Source organism: Orbicella faveolata, unplaced genomic scaffold, assembly GCF_042242905.1.
Source record: "Orbicella faveolata isolate gen_17 unplaced genomic scaffold, um_ofav_v1 contig_13, whole genome shotgun sequence".
Lineage (NCBI taxonomy): Eukaryota > Metazoa > Cnidaria > Anthozoa > Scleractinia > Merulinidae > Orbicella > Orbicella faveolata.
In genome coordinates this window covers 5,700,591-5,714,823 of record NW_028301540.1, presented here as the reverse complement: position 1 = coordinate 5,714,823, position 14,233 = coordinate 5,700,591, and the positions used below count along the sequence as shown (strand labels likewise).

The 14,233-nt window shown below is 38.0% G+C and overlaps 2 protein-coding genes across 2 annotated transcripts; both read left to right on the top strand.

The window, feature by feature from the left end:
- The first annotated feature begins 868 nt into the window (after window positions 1-868).
- On the top strand, window positions 869-6,294 carry LOC110043591 (turripeptide Ici9.2-like). Its single transcript, XM_020749061.2, has 4 exons — window positions 869-1,001; window positions 1,817-1,898; window positions 3,495-3,687; window positions 5,813-6,294. Exons 2-4 carry the CDS (start codon window positions 1,847-1,849, stop codon window positions 5,859-5,861), a joined length of 294 nt encoding a protein of 97 aa, XP_020604720.1. The 5' UTR covers window positions 869-1,001; window positions 1,817-1,846; the 3' UTR covers window positions 5,862-6,294.
- Window positions 6,295-7,879: 1,585 nt separating this feature from the next.
- Window positions 7,880-13,195, top strand: LOC110043574 (fibroblast growth factor 1-like). The gene is made up of 4 exons (XM_020749043.2): window positions 7,880-9,370; window positions 10,383-10,644; window positions 10,971-11,074; window positions 11,979-13,195. Exons 1-4 carry the CDS (start codon window positions 9,341-9,343, stop codon window positions 12,195-12,197), a joined length of 615 nt encoding a protein of 204 aa, XP_020604702.1. The 5' UTR covers window positions 7,880-9,340; the 3' UTR covers window positions 12,198-13,195.
- Window positions 13,196-14,233: the final 1,038 nt, after the last annotated feature.

Below are 14,233 nucleotides of genomic sequence, written 5' to 3'. Positions count from 1 at the left end.
TGGGGGAGGGGAAGGGGCAAGTCTTATTTTAAAATCCCAGTTCACGCTTAGTTTTTCTCATTTGCATTGCAATGTAATCCAAAGTGGATGCGAGGCAATTTCGGGCTAAAAAAACAAAATAGCCTGAGTTAAATTGCCTCACGCACATGCGAGATTATATTTTAAAGCAAATGATAAAGGTTAACTGTGAAAAGGGATATTGACGTTAATTTCAAAAGCAATTTTATGCTTGTAATATTAAACTGAAACAGGCAAAGCCCGAAACGTCAAGTGTTGATTTTGTTAAAAAAGAAAAAACTCAAATACTACTCGTATATTCAAATTTGCGGCATTCGTCTATTTGCCGGATAATTGTTGAAGTAGTCAACAGGTTAAGATGAATTGTAATTGTGTCATTACATCTGTTTGCCAACATGCCCTGGCAAATGGCAAGCGCAAACGTTTGACGCTTGCTCAATGAACAAATAAATACAAAAAATCCGCGTTTGTTAAACTGAGCAATGAAGTTTGAAGTCTTTTTCACTAAAAACGCCTTGAGTTAAATACAAGTTATGAGATGAATTCCACATTTCGTCTTTAATTTAGCGTTTACCTCTCGTGGGATTTGAACATGTGAAAGAAATCTCACTGAAGCCAATCAAACATTGCCAAAACCATTTAATTGTTTTTCAAGTTATGAAGAGTGCTTAAGATTCGTATTCAGAATCGAGAACAGATTACCGAAGGCTTTCACCCGATTGTTTCTTTCACAACTGGATCAGTAAAATCGCTAATTGACAATAATTTGTACCTATGACTTGGCATCAATTTATTTACAAGTGTCTGAATAAATACGTTTATTAACATTTTGGCTTTGATATCTGGGAAAGTTTACACTTGGTTCAAGCGCGTATCGTTTCGACTTTAAACGCTTCTTCCGTTTGTGTACATTGCATGTCAAGCAATGATTTTCAAGAATATTGCGGGAATTGTAATCCGGTAAAAAAATCTTGCAAGAAACGGTAAGTATTTTTTTTTTTTTTTTTTTTTGTCTTTTATGAACATCGATTGTATTTTTTGCTATTTATCTTTTTTTTTTTCATTTTTTACCACTGATGTATGTTTACCGAAACTTTAAAACGCGTTATATTTCACAGAGAAACATTTTATAAGCCTATTTTAGCTCGGTGCAATATCCAGTTTTCAAAGCTTCAAGTTGATACCGAATTTGAAATACATGTAGTTCGAAATTCAGCAATATCTTAAGATTACTGTAGACCTTCAAGGGTGGCTTCCGGGAAAATCTTTTTGTTTGCACTACTTTAAGGAAAACCACGGGAAAATATCTATCGTTGTATAGCTAATAAACTGCAAAATCCGAAAATATCATTTTTTTTTTTTTCTGCCGTTGGTAGGCTCGCGCAAGCCTTTAAGCGCAAAACTGGGCGTACCAGAATTATCACTCAGCGTTTCCGCTGACATCCCAGTAAACTGACTGGCCCCGGGTTGTTCAAAAGGTGGATAACGCTATCCACCGGATAAATCACTATCCAGTGGATAGTGTGATTTGTTTTGTTAACAGCTATCCACTGGATAGTGAAAAACCAATATATAAAAAACGTATTTCGATCAACAATGCTGTAGCTCATTTTGAAACGTTCTTTTTAATTCAGTCCGCTTATAAGCTCCCCTGGATATAAGCCCCTACATTTATAAGCCCATCCGAAACTCCTTACGAAGTTGTATAGGCCCAGGGCTTATAAGCGACATTTTACGGTATTGTCTTTTGCTTGTTGTGTGACACGAGTTCACAGTCTGAAGCGAGTTTCTTACATAGCTTTCAAGAGAACGCTGTCGGTGCCGAGAGATGAACAGAAGTTTCCTTATCGTTTTCATCGCATTCACAGAATTAACCTTTGGTAAGTTTTAGAATTGTTCGTTATGTGGTGTTTTTTCTACTGGCAACAACAATAAGAACGGCATCAGACTTAAATGCCCCGTCCACACACACTACGCCGGAGAGATTTGAAAACGGAGCTTTATTTCTGCGGTTAGGCCTACCGTCCACACTAATCCGTTACGATAATCATGTGATTTCCCTGCCCTAGTTTTCCTCAACCACAAATCCAAAATGACCGGTGATTGTTACGTTTTCAAATATCGCCGGTGTAGTGTGGATGGAAAACATTTGATGCGTTTTCAGAGTGAAAACCCCGTTTAAAATTTCTCCGGTATAGTGTGGACGGGGCCTAAACTAAACAAAGGCAGAAGTATTATTGTTCCAGATGGGGCAAGGTAAAACTATAAGCTGCGAAATTACTCAAGAACTAGCTGTAATAATAACAACTTTTTTGTGGCATGCTGAGGCGAAGCAATTTACTGTTAACTTGATAGGAGCAGTATAACATTTAAAATAACTATCTTGTGCGCGAACGCCTTAATACTAATAAAATTTAACTGCAAATGGAAAAGCAAAGTGGTTCAAAATAACGCGAAAATGTTTTACTAGTACTCGATAGACTTTCTTCAAACTTCTACTGGGGACAGATAATGAATTACTTGTTTCAGAAATGAAAAAAAATGGGGGTCACGGACTTCGTTTCAGAGATAAAGCGTGTGGAAAACTAGTCTGAGTTGGAAAAATTGACGCACGTAAACCAGCATGGTCTCCAGGATTTTTAGCTTAAACTATCATAGATGAATCGACGGAGACAAACCATCCTAGTAATATTTTGTACAAGTGAATCCTTTGCGTTAATAATTCCAAATGTTGCTAAAGTTTTCACAGAACTTAACCCTTCAAGAGGCATTTGAAACCGCCGCGCAGATAAATGAAGAGCTAAAAGGAACGGAATTCGATGGTACATTTTGCAAAAAATTCAAACTTACAATCGATAGATAACGTAGAAAATCGGTAGAGAAAATGATCCATCATAAGAAAAATAGGGGTCACCGAACGTCCAAGATCGTTAAATCCAGGCAATCTGTGCTTAGCTTGCGCTTATGCTTGCGTTTGCGCTGCAACAAGTGAAAATGAAATGCCGCTCAGGCATAACACAAGCACAAGGATATTTACCACACGTGGTTGTGTTTGGCCAATGAAAACACTGGATCCAGATTACCTTGCGCCTAAAAAGTTTGGAAGGTTCGCGTGCTTGTGCTTGTGTTTGCGTCGAATTTCGTTTTCACTTGGGTCATCCCTATTGCTAGCGCTTGTGCTTGCGCTTGTGCATGCGTCGATTGTGAAAACCGGGTTTTAAGCTCCCTATTATCTTTTAATCTCGCCGGTCACTTAGGAAAGCACAATTATAGGTACTTTAATTTGAAAGTCATTCTCTAGTAACGTGCGTGGTTTATACATATACTCTCAGGTTTTTCCTTTTATCAAGTTGAGTACTTGAGTTACAAATTGATGGTTTGAAGAATGACTGTATTTTTTTACAATACACAGTAATTTAAGTAGTAATAAATCCATTTATATAACTTGCTAATGTTATAAATTTCACTTTGGATAGCAGTGGCGTCATTCTCAAATGACTGTCCGGAGAAATGCGACATAACTTACGACCCTCTGTGCGGAAGTAACGGCCGAACGTACAAGAACAGCTGCCACATGGCGCGCGACAACTGCTTTGCAAAAACCAAGGTGGTGGAGATTCACAAAGGAGAATGTTTAAAGAGTGAAGATGATAAAGCAGAAGAGATACAGTGAGTGCTGATTGTGTCTTGGTGATCTCGCGCATATCTTAAATTGAGAAATTGGTATAAGTATATTTTATATTTAGTATAAAAAATAATATTTTCAATATCTTGGTATCAGTACAGTTAACTTTTCATAGTGTGCTTTTGTGCGCTTTTTTTCGCGGATTTTTGGTCTTGCTTTCCTTTTGCGCATTTGCGCATTTGGCCTTGCTTAGCTATTCTTTATTTCATTTTGTACGCTGATAAAAGTATTTTTTTTCTTTTGTTAAGTCTTAAGTATCTTTAAGGTAGGCCTTTACATAAGCCTTATTGACTTTCCTGGGCTTCCTTGCCTTATAGATTGATTTTGAAAATATATTTATAAAGGGCAAAAATAAGACCAACAAAAAAAAAACAAGAAATTATCGAATTTTATTACACTTAACTGAAGTTTATCTTAAAATCAACATTGCTATAAGAGCATGACTTGCTGACGTTGTCGTGGATAAACGATTATAATTTTTTTTTTTGCACCTCGTGATCATAAAACTGCAAGTAAATGGCGAATTTTACCAAAGAATCCCTCGTCAAAAAGCACCAGTAAGTTTCACTGCAACATAAAAGACACGACAGATTGGAACAGATTAGAAGCCATTCCACCTTTCTCATCTCAGATGCCGAAAGACGGATCGCCAAGCATCAGATGAGGTAAACAGATTAACCAGAATTTCCAAAAAACCTTAGGAGGTAAAATTCACTCGGTTTAAAAAAAAAAGATTCCGCAGTATTTCAACGCTACGGCCCGTATCGCAAAATGTAACCATCATGCAAAAAGAGTTAGTAGCCGTATGTTGAACTTACGTTGAATTGGGTTGGGTGACCAAACGGTGAAAAACGTACGTCGACTTGGGTGCAAATTTGATCTCGCCCAAGGTGAGCACAAGTCATCACAAGTCAACGCAAGTGCACACAAGGCCTGGACAAACGGAGTCGCAAGTAGGCCCAAGGTTTCAACTCTTTTAACTGACTGTCTGCGGTGACATTCATTTCAAAATTTCTGTAAAGTAAAGCCTCATTTTATTTCCTCATTGGTATTAAACGACAGAATTAGACAAACCTTTATAGGAAATGGCGCAATAAGTGGTAGATTTATAGTGAGTCAATTTTGTCCTTTTCATCGGAAAGCAGCCCTCTAGTAGTTATTCCTTTAGTTTAAGTGAACAGAAAGTGCTTCATGGTATTTTTCGAGACGTTTCGGGAAAAACCCCCTTCATCAGTCGCAAATTTAACGCTTCATTTGCGACTGATGAAGGGTTTTTTTCCCGAAACGTCTCGAAAAATACCATTAAGCACTTTTTGTCCACTTTAACTAAAGCAATTCAGTTCAAAGTGCCACACAGCAACAACTTGTTTTACCTCTAGCAGTTATGTCCACCTCTATGAAAATGGCAACAGTTGTTTTCCAAAGTTGCCGACGAGCAACTTGGGATTTCCACTAGACCAAACACACACCGGGTAATCGAACAATGAAAGGTCATGAAACAATCACTGAAGTAAATTGTCGCAAAATATCGCGGTTCTTCGTTCTTCTTCCGCCGTATCTCACAAAACAGTTTATAAAACGTTCGTCTTTAGTAGATATAGACTAATAATTCCTCCCCAATGACAAATATCGTGATTTTACTCAACATCGTGCAATAATTTTTGATTATTTCTACAACCGTATATTCCAGTTGTTTTTCAATAAGTCAGCTTAGTATGTGTATAGTGGGAAGGTTTTCTGTAGCAACCGCACCCAAATTTGCAATTAACCAATCGGAAGCCGTGTCTATTGTCCTCATATGCTGCGAAATCCTGTGATATCTACTTACTGAAGTGACATGGTGCATGGTCGAATTTATAGACGAAATTGGGTCCTGTAAATACCTAATCGCGCCTTTCTGGTACGTTTCGGTGGCATATCAGGCCCGTTTAGTCTTGCCATGGGTATTTCGGCTTGACTGGGTCACATCAAGATACGAACCATGCATGCTTGACCAAAATCGCCTGCACGATCATGCTGATATGGCGCGGAATCACACCGTAAATGTACTATGACGGGTATAAGTACCAGGCAGGTGGTAAATCGATGTTTGCTCTTTTTACTCAACAGACCGTACAGCTGTCTGAGGGTCGGCCGTGGAAAGTATCTCAAGTGCTGAAACGAAATATCGCAGGAGCAGTTATTAAGGGGTTAATAGCACTGGCGGCCCTACAAAATTCTACTGAAGTATTCAATACTTGCGGCATGTCGCTATTCTGCCTACAAGAGATTTTACTTTAACACTACAATTAATGACGCAACTTCGGTTAAAATTTCTGGAATTTGAATAATTCAGACCTTGATGATGTAATCAATTGAAATGCCTATGAAAACGGTGATGGTAAAACTGAAAAAGACGCGACGAAAAGCTGACAAGAAATATTTAAATTTCCTTGAATTTTCCCCAGGTACGTAGTGTTCCAGCGCTGAACTAAAAAAAAAATAGTTGCTTTGGTTGGTCTTCTTGCTAATTCCTAAGATTCCAAAGCCTGGAAGAGATTATATCTGAAGAGGTGATAAAATAAATATATCTTGATTTGTTTGAACTGTTATTAACTTTGAGTGGAGACTTAACACTTAGTAGTCAGTACAAGATAACACGATATCGCACGGTGTATATGCAAAAATTTCTGATCCACAATTAAAGAGCAAACTCAGTTAGGAAGGTTTTATATCACTCCAGACCATTTTCAATTAAAAAAAGAATAAGTATAAACATTTGGTTTCAATCACGCACTCAAGCTCCAGCCGGCACTTAAATATCGTCCTTTAATGGGCTCATGACTGAATGTTCACACTGAGGACCTGCTAAAAGCTTAGTCATATGTCAAATGCACTTTCGTGACAACCTAAAGTGGCTTTTTTTTCTCTTGTAGAAGTGGGTATTGCAAACTCACGTTTCGCGATTTGCGCTCACAAGGAACTACATATCGAATATTGCACTCTGTTACCGACGTTTTACGTCTAATGCCTGAATTAGAAAGTTTTGTGGTTATCTTCACAGACGTAAAAAGGCGTTTTCCTTTACTCACCGTTGCCTTCGTGCGTGCGGTCGCAACATCGCTCTCGTGCAAACACGAAAACCGGACGATTTGATTCAATTCTTTATGTTACAAGCCCTTGAAACTAAGTGCTCGAGATGGAAATTTCGCATGGGAAAATTATAATCGATTTATTAAGGTGGGCGTAAATCATGTTAAGTATTTAAGAAATCAGGAAAAGCTATTAAGGACCTTTCGCCAATTTAAGCGAAAAAGAGGAATTGAAATTCAGTTGGAACTTAATGAACTTTCATTGGACCGTAATGTCTTCTATGCACAACAGTGTGAACAAATTTGTTTGCTAAGTGTTTAAAAGTATTTTCCCTTGTGTAGACTAAAAACAAATAAAAGGAAATGGACGATTAACATCTGATTGGGTGTGCCTTTGTCCCCCGCGTGCCTCAAGGCCTCCCAGCATGGCACAATAGCAAAAAGTTGGCGAAAATTGTATCGAATATTGTTAAGAAAGATAAACGTTTCGGAAGCTATAGGCGAGCGTTGTTTGAGGGCCACGGTTGCACGGATAGCAAATTCTTTTTGAAATGTGAAAATGTCTGGTGTTCAAAATAAGCGATGATTACGTAATTACTTTCGCGACGAAAACGCGAAAGACAAATCTGATTTGAGCTTTTCTTTTTATTTACGTGCTAAACTCTATATTCAAGCGACAAAGGTCAGGTAAAGTTCTTTGTACAACTGTTTTAATCTCAAATGAAACAATCAAATGTTTCTTTGAGTTGCTTTCCACATGCACCTACAAACGAAATGGTCGAACTATGCGAATGAAGACGGAAAAAGGCAGTTGAAACCTCGGGCGACTCAGTTGAAACCCCGAGTTGAATCTCGCGTTCAAGTGATGATATCCCTTGAATGTTTATCGCATCATGACAATGTTCTCGTACGAATTCAATCTCGATATTAGATATTATAAATATTCAGTTATACCGACACTTGCCGTCGGTCGGCTTCATTTTCAATGTATTGCCGCGAATTCTGTTGTCGCAGTCGGCTGAGCGATATTGTTCCATATGCTTAACAGAGGAAACCAAAACCTACTCGGGAAGGATTATAGAAACTAAACTAAGTGCAAAACCCACGTATATACTTTGGCTGAAAAACGGAACTATGCCTATATAATACGGAATTTCATGAGCTGAAAGGTTCCATCTCTTCCGGCACAAAAATAAGCAAATTAAGTTTTGCATTTTAAAATGCCTGTCACTTTTGACCTGTTCTACACGATTTATGAAGGTATTTCAGCATTATTTTTTGACAACGAAGCAGAGTTACAATAGCATTCCATAAATAGCCACAAGAAGTTAGACGCCTCCGAAGTACAATGAAAAGTGTTTCGCTTTCAGGTTCTGTGGAGACGCAAGTCTGTGCTTGCCATTGAATGGCGCGGAAATCCAGCAATTCTGTGAATTCTCTGCCCGTTTATGTACGTGCAGTGAATTTATTTGTAGAACAAGGAAATATCACACCAGGTTAGCTGAAGTCTTAGTGTTTTTCCTAGCAGGATTGAACATAATCGAGCCTTAGCACGCCCGCGACAGCCTACTATTAACATATTAATGTTAAGAGCGTGGAGGACCTAAAAGAGATGTCTCATTTGTCTTTCACTAAGTTATAATTACTTACAAGCATTAATCAACATGGCTTGAAAAACCAATATAATTATTTAAGAAGCACCGATCGAAATATCGCTTCCAATCGAATACCCTAGTACTTTGCACAATGTAAGGTATCGTAAACAAAGTATTTCCGAAAACTTTGAAGAGAAAAAACCAACAAAGGTGTTTGCAGATCGCGCGAGGAATTGTGACAATTGTGTACTCTGTACACCGACGTCTTGTTTGCATGTTAATACTAACCTGTAAAAGTTGTCGCTCAATTGACTACCCCGAGCCATTCAAACTCAGTGACCCTTTAAAAATTGTCGTGATATTGTGATTATTCACAAGGCGCTTTTGTGCGACTTTTTTAACTTTGCAGAGCTAAGCACACGGCAGGCGACTGCGATTTGCTCGCCTTGCAAATTGTGCAGTTATAAAACAACAAAAAACATAGTTGATATGTTTTTATTTTTAAATTCCCAAAGGAACATGGTAATTTGGATCTTTTATTGATATAACTGAACTTTCGAAGAACAAACTCGTATTTACTGGCAGGAATGCGTAGGAAGATGCAAACAGAAATTTTTGGAAGATCATTTTTTCTGTTTCTTTGTATTTATGGGTGGTTCTCAGAAAAAGGATAAAAATTGCGAGATTCCCTACCGACATTCCTACTGAATGATAGCATGGCGGAAAATTCAATTACGTCATTCTGATGTCTTTGTTACATGGGTTGCCCGTTGCCCGGAAACGTCCAAGAATAATATAAGGGACACCTATGAGCTGTGAATATTATAAATAACGATATCTCGACACGCGAAGACCAGGTCCGTGGGTGAGTGTGAAAATCGAAGAAAAACTCCAACGGATTCACACCTCGAAGGTATTAGACAAGTTTACAACTCTGTGCTTCAAGACTTGCAGTTTGACTGGAAATATACATGAAGGAGCTTAAAATGGGGTTATTGCAGGTAAAATATCTAGTATTTTTTATGCTAAAAACCAAGAGAATTTTAACGATTGCTAGTATAAATTAAAAGTAGTTTAAAGTTACTTTGCGTTAATTTGAATATCGAATTCGTTTTCCTAAATTCTGTCTAAGTACCGCAAAAACCACGTTGAAAGAAATTGAAAGAATGTGTTGTTATGATGAATTTTCACTTAGCTAAGAACCTACTCTTGCGTCTCGAAAGTTTCAATTGATAACACATTGCTCAGTTAAGTAGGGCGGTTATCTGTGGTATACAATCAATATTCAATTTAAAAAAACACATTCGTGTTAAGAAAGCTTCACAGGAGTTCAACAATATTTCGGTTCGAAGATTGGATACACGTGTTTCTTTCTTGCGCAGGAAATGAGCTTGTAATCGTTGTTTTAGGGAATCAGGGAAATTCCCTTGCAAGTATTGCAGGGAGACAATCATAAATTTAAAAATTGCTGAACTGACCATTTTTGAAGCACGTGGTGATGTAATTATGCAATGAACCGTTGCGAGCAGAAAATAAACTGGAACAATTTAACCGGGTTTTCTAAAGAGAAGGGAACATAGTTCACCGCTATTCTTGAGCAGAAAATTCCGGAAGTCAGGTAAATAGTGGCAAAATTTGGCCACTTAACCCCGTCAGCCTCGAGGTGTCTTAAGATGGTCATCAGCTGTTTTTTTTTTTTTTTTTTTTTTGCAATTTCACTTCACAGAGCTTGTTTTTACACCGTTAGAATAATATCATTAATAGTGTTGGGAAGAGAAATTTTAGGTCGATTCAAAAAAAAATTTAAAGAACATTTCTCGTGGGTTGTGACCCGTGAAATAATTTAAGTAGCTGTCTTTGTGTTGTTTTATTGTTTCCAACATTAGATCCAAAAATATAATACAAACACACAAGAAAAGAAATCACGAAATGTCTTTTGCTCGAGGCGAAAAAAATTATCATACTGATGACAAAGTGGTGCATATCTTCACGTAAGTACTCTTTTTGTTTCAGGTTATTTCGGTCGTCCTCTTTCTGTACTTGTTTGGCAACTCCGGAGCTGAGCCCTTCCAGAAACAACTCATGCGGAGAATTCAAAGAGAGAGAAGACATGTGAAGTTGACTACGGCTTCTTCGAAGCGCTGCAATCAAACGCTGCCCGGTTCTGGCTACACATCGACTTCGGATGTTTCTTTATTATACAAAAATGGCTGGTTTTTAGCTGTTTACACTGACGGCAATATCAACGGAACTTCAGATGCTCGGAGCCCGGACAGTAAGTAGACAAACAACCTTTTGTAGTCCCGTTGCAATCATATTTGCTGGATAGTTTTGAATGACAGAAATATCTCTGTTTCGAGTTCTATTACAATATAGAACATTAAACGCCGTATTTGTGACTGAAAGAGGTCTTTTGCGCATGCTAATAGCCTTGCTTGGACAATTAGCCTCCATCCTTAATCGACAATCAATACTGTTAAGAAGACAGCCGATTTTTTAAATTTTTAATTAGTTTCATTTCAGTTCTCCTCCTCTTTAATGAAAATAGCCACCAAAATAGCCGTTTGCTAATTTTAATGTCAACTGTTGTATTTTTTGCAGTTAAGCTTCAACTCCAGTCTGTTGGCACTAGTTTGGTTCGGATATTCAGCAAACAAACTTGTCTTTATGTTGCTATGGCGGCCAACGGAAAGGTGTACACAACGGTGAGTGGTTTAGTTTCATCCGGGAAAAAATAGAAACTTAGAAACCACCAAATCCACCGCAGATTACTTCTTTGTCAGTCACAAGCGGTTACAGTGTTATTTCAGATCACGATTGACGCAAATAATGTGGAGGGGCGACATCTTAATGAACTAATAAATAAATGCTTCCTTTATAAAACAAACGCGCGGATGTTCTTTATGTGGAAAAATGCTGAGCTAAATAGCGGCAAGCCCAAGATTTGAATGATAACCAGGCATAAGTGAAAAACTCGAGTGCTCTAAGTATGTCACTAAATTAACCTCTGCCTTAACGATGCCGCTGTTAATTGGTAACACCTAGTGGCGTATTGTACAAGGGCATTCTTTCTTTCGAAAAATAAATCGACTTTCCAAAGCGAAGAATAGTCATTTTTATCAGCTCGATCAGTTGTTGTTGCTGCTTTGGCGGTTTAAATGACGTTCCCTTTATCTCTGGATACTTTACTACGAACAAAAGTTCGGTGAACGCACTTGATTCCACTAAATATGTTTTTCACTGAGAGTACGTTCGTGTGTATGTGATGGTATTTCATGTCGGGCGAATATTTGCTTTAGGCCGGAGATTTTGATTTCCCACGTTTAATATCCTTGTGTTGTCACCTGGAACACCTTGTTCCCGTTTAATCAATCACCGCAGTGAGGCCAGAACTTTAATAAAAGCGTCAAAAGAAAATTAATTTTATTTATTGCAACCCGCATCTATTATAAGCTCAGAGCTGTGCAAAACATCGACCTATATTAATTCGCTACGCATTCCTTTAAGTTAAATTCGAAGAACCGATCTCGAAGAGAATTAACTAAGGTAGATGGTTGTTTACTAATATTTCTCACTTAACAAAGTGTTGTTTGTTTTTCTTATTTACAGGAAGAACCCACAGACGACACAGTGTTTCAGCAAACCCAGGAATCAAATGGCTTTGAAACTTTCGCTTCCAACAAGCATTATATTCCACTCTCAAGACACACACGAAAATTCCTTTTTCTATCCATGAGAAAAAATGGTCAAATGAAGAATGGCACCCATACGAGACGGAACAACAAGACGTCGCTGCTTTCTGTGATGCAAGCGAGAGAAACCAGTTAAAGACAGTAGATACTGACGACAAATAAATCTTTATTTATTTTGAATTTCATGTTTCGCCGCCGGTTTTGTTCTGAAAGCGGGTCTTCAGTATAGACATAAAGCCGAGATATATTTTGACAATTTAATATCTAGATATTTATTTTTAAAATTGTTAGATTCGTAAATCTATTTAATAGTTTCGCAAAAGCGAATTTAAGAATCGAAGGTAACAATATTTATGAATGTTTTGAAGTGCAAAGAGTTAAAAATAGTATTACAACTGACTGTCAAACAGTTTGTGGTTTCACTGAATAATTTCAAGAGAACAGCTTTAAGTTGTTATCTTCAGTTGAGAATCCTCCAGTCTTAAGAAGACTTTTTGTTGCCTAATATTAGGAAAACGGGCATCTCTTGATGAACACTCACGCGACAAACGGAAATATGCGAATACGTGTATGAAATACGGCTAGAGATACCTCTCATATAATCGAAAATAAATCGAAACTACGGTTTAAGTGTACACATAGTCTGACGGTCGAATGAGTTAATCTTTCAGCCGCCCCGTGATTGCCATAAAATTTGCTGAAACTATCATTCGTCATCTGTTACTACTTCGTCAATTTTCGGTTAAGGAAATCAATATCATAGTATAGACCAGGAAATTCCCAACCCCTCTCCCCTTGTTCATTTCTCCTTCCCTACATAAAAGACCCTCTTATTTGATGGTATTTCAGAATATGGAAGCGATATTTTTTATTCCGAGGGAATAGATAACGAAAGGCCAATGCAGTGCGGATTTTTCCTCACTTATCGGTTTTCAGAAATAAACGTGTATAATTTACGTCTTGCTTATACTGCCGGAATGCTCTTTCTTTTATAATAGCATAGTTTAGAATTAGTCATATTTCTACACTCTGAATTAGTAATTGAAGGTGAAAGTCTAAATGGAAAATAAGCTATTATTCATTTAACTTTAGTTAGGTTTTTCCAATTGAAATAAAACTCTATACTTGAAAAAAGATGTGGTTACGAATTCAATTCTTATACATTGACAAACGAACTAGGGACAGTACAGCAAACAAAACACGGTGTCGTTCTGCTAAGTCATCGAAGTGGAATTTAAGGCATATCAGCAAATGCCCCGACGTTGATTAACAGTCTAAGATAATCGATAATCGCTAGTCGATAATCAATAATCTATAATTGATAACCATAATAACCATAACTATAACCGGTAGCCACTATCTGTAATTGCTAACTGTTAATTATCGAATTTCAGAAAACGTTGAAAAGCTATTTTTAAGTGGCGAAATGTTGGTGGGTGTTTACCTCCTCCCCCTCCCCCTCCGGCCATTATATGCTTCGTTTTCCATCGTCCGATCGGCCCAGTGTGTTGAAAATCTATAAAACACGTGTTTCTGATTCCTTGGCTGACCCCTGGGGGTGGACTCCCATATAAAAAAGACAGGGGTGCTAGTCGGGAATTTTGAAAAGAATCCCTAAGAGGTACTAAGATCCTGTTTTGTGGGCGTGGCTTGAAATTTTTTTCTCTCCTAAGAGGTACCAATTCTTACATAACACATTGTCTGCTGTCATATGTTTTCGGCTCAATACCCTAAATGGTACGCAAAGGCTCCCGCTGTGGACCTCTAGAGGCTGAACACTCGAAGAGCTACCAAGACCGCGTGTTTAATCCCGAAAAGGTATGACGAGCACCCCCGTCATTTTAATATGGGAGTCCCCCCCCCCCCCTCCGGAGGCTGACCCCGTATTTTTCGGGTTGTCTTTATTCATGTAAATCTTTAAGTGAATCTGACATCTAAATTAGCCATCATAACGATTCCTTCTGACAGCTTGCATAATGGGAATAACAATTCAATACCGCATATAAGAACCTAGGATTACCTTGTAGGTGATATAGCGGGAGTTATGTCGTAAACAGTCTAATGAACGTGAGAACTAAACTAAGCAAGCAAGTAAGTAAGCCAGTCTCATCACATTGAGTGTTTTCACACACGATATACTCGAAATTTTACCTCGATCCGTATCAGTAAAAC

Bases quoted from the DNA above. Each gene is read 5' to 3' on its own strand.
- LOC110043591 (XM_020749061.2), top strand. From the start codon at position 1,847: ATGAACAGAAGTTTCCTTATCGTTTTCATCGCATTCACAGAATTAACC. The intron at 1,899-3,494 runs GTAAGTTTTAGA...CACTTTGGATAG, and splicing joins ATTCACAGAATTAACCTTTG to CAGTGGCGTCATTCTCAAAT. The intron at 3,688-5,812 runs GTGAGTGCTGAT...TTTACTCAACAG, and splicing joins GATAAAGCAGAAGAGATACA to ACCGTACAGCTGTCTGAGGG.
- LOC110043574 (XM_020749043.2), top strand. From the start codon at position 9,341: ATGAAGGAGCTTAAAATGGGGTTATTGCAG. The intron at 10,645-10,970 runs GTAAGTAGACAA...TATTTTTTGCAG, and splicing joins AGATGCTCGGAGCCCGGACA to TTAAGCTTCAACTCCAGTCT. The intron at 11,075-11,978 runs GTGAGTGGTTTA...TCTTATTTACAG, and splicing joins ACGGAAAGGTGTACACAACG to GAAGAACCCACAGACGACAC.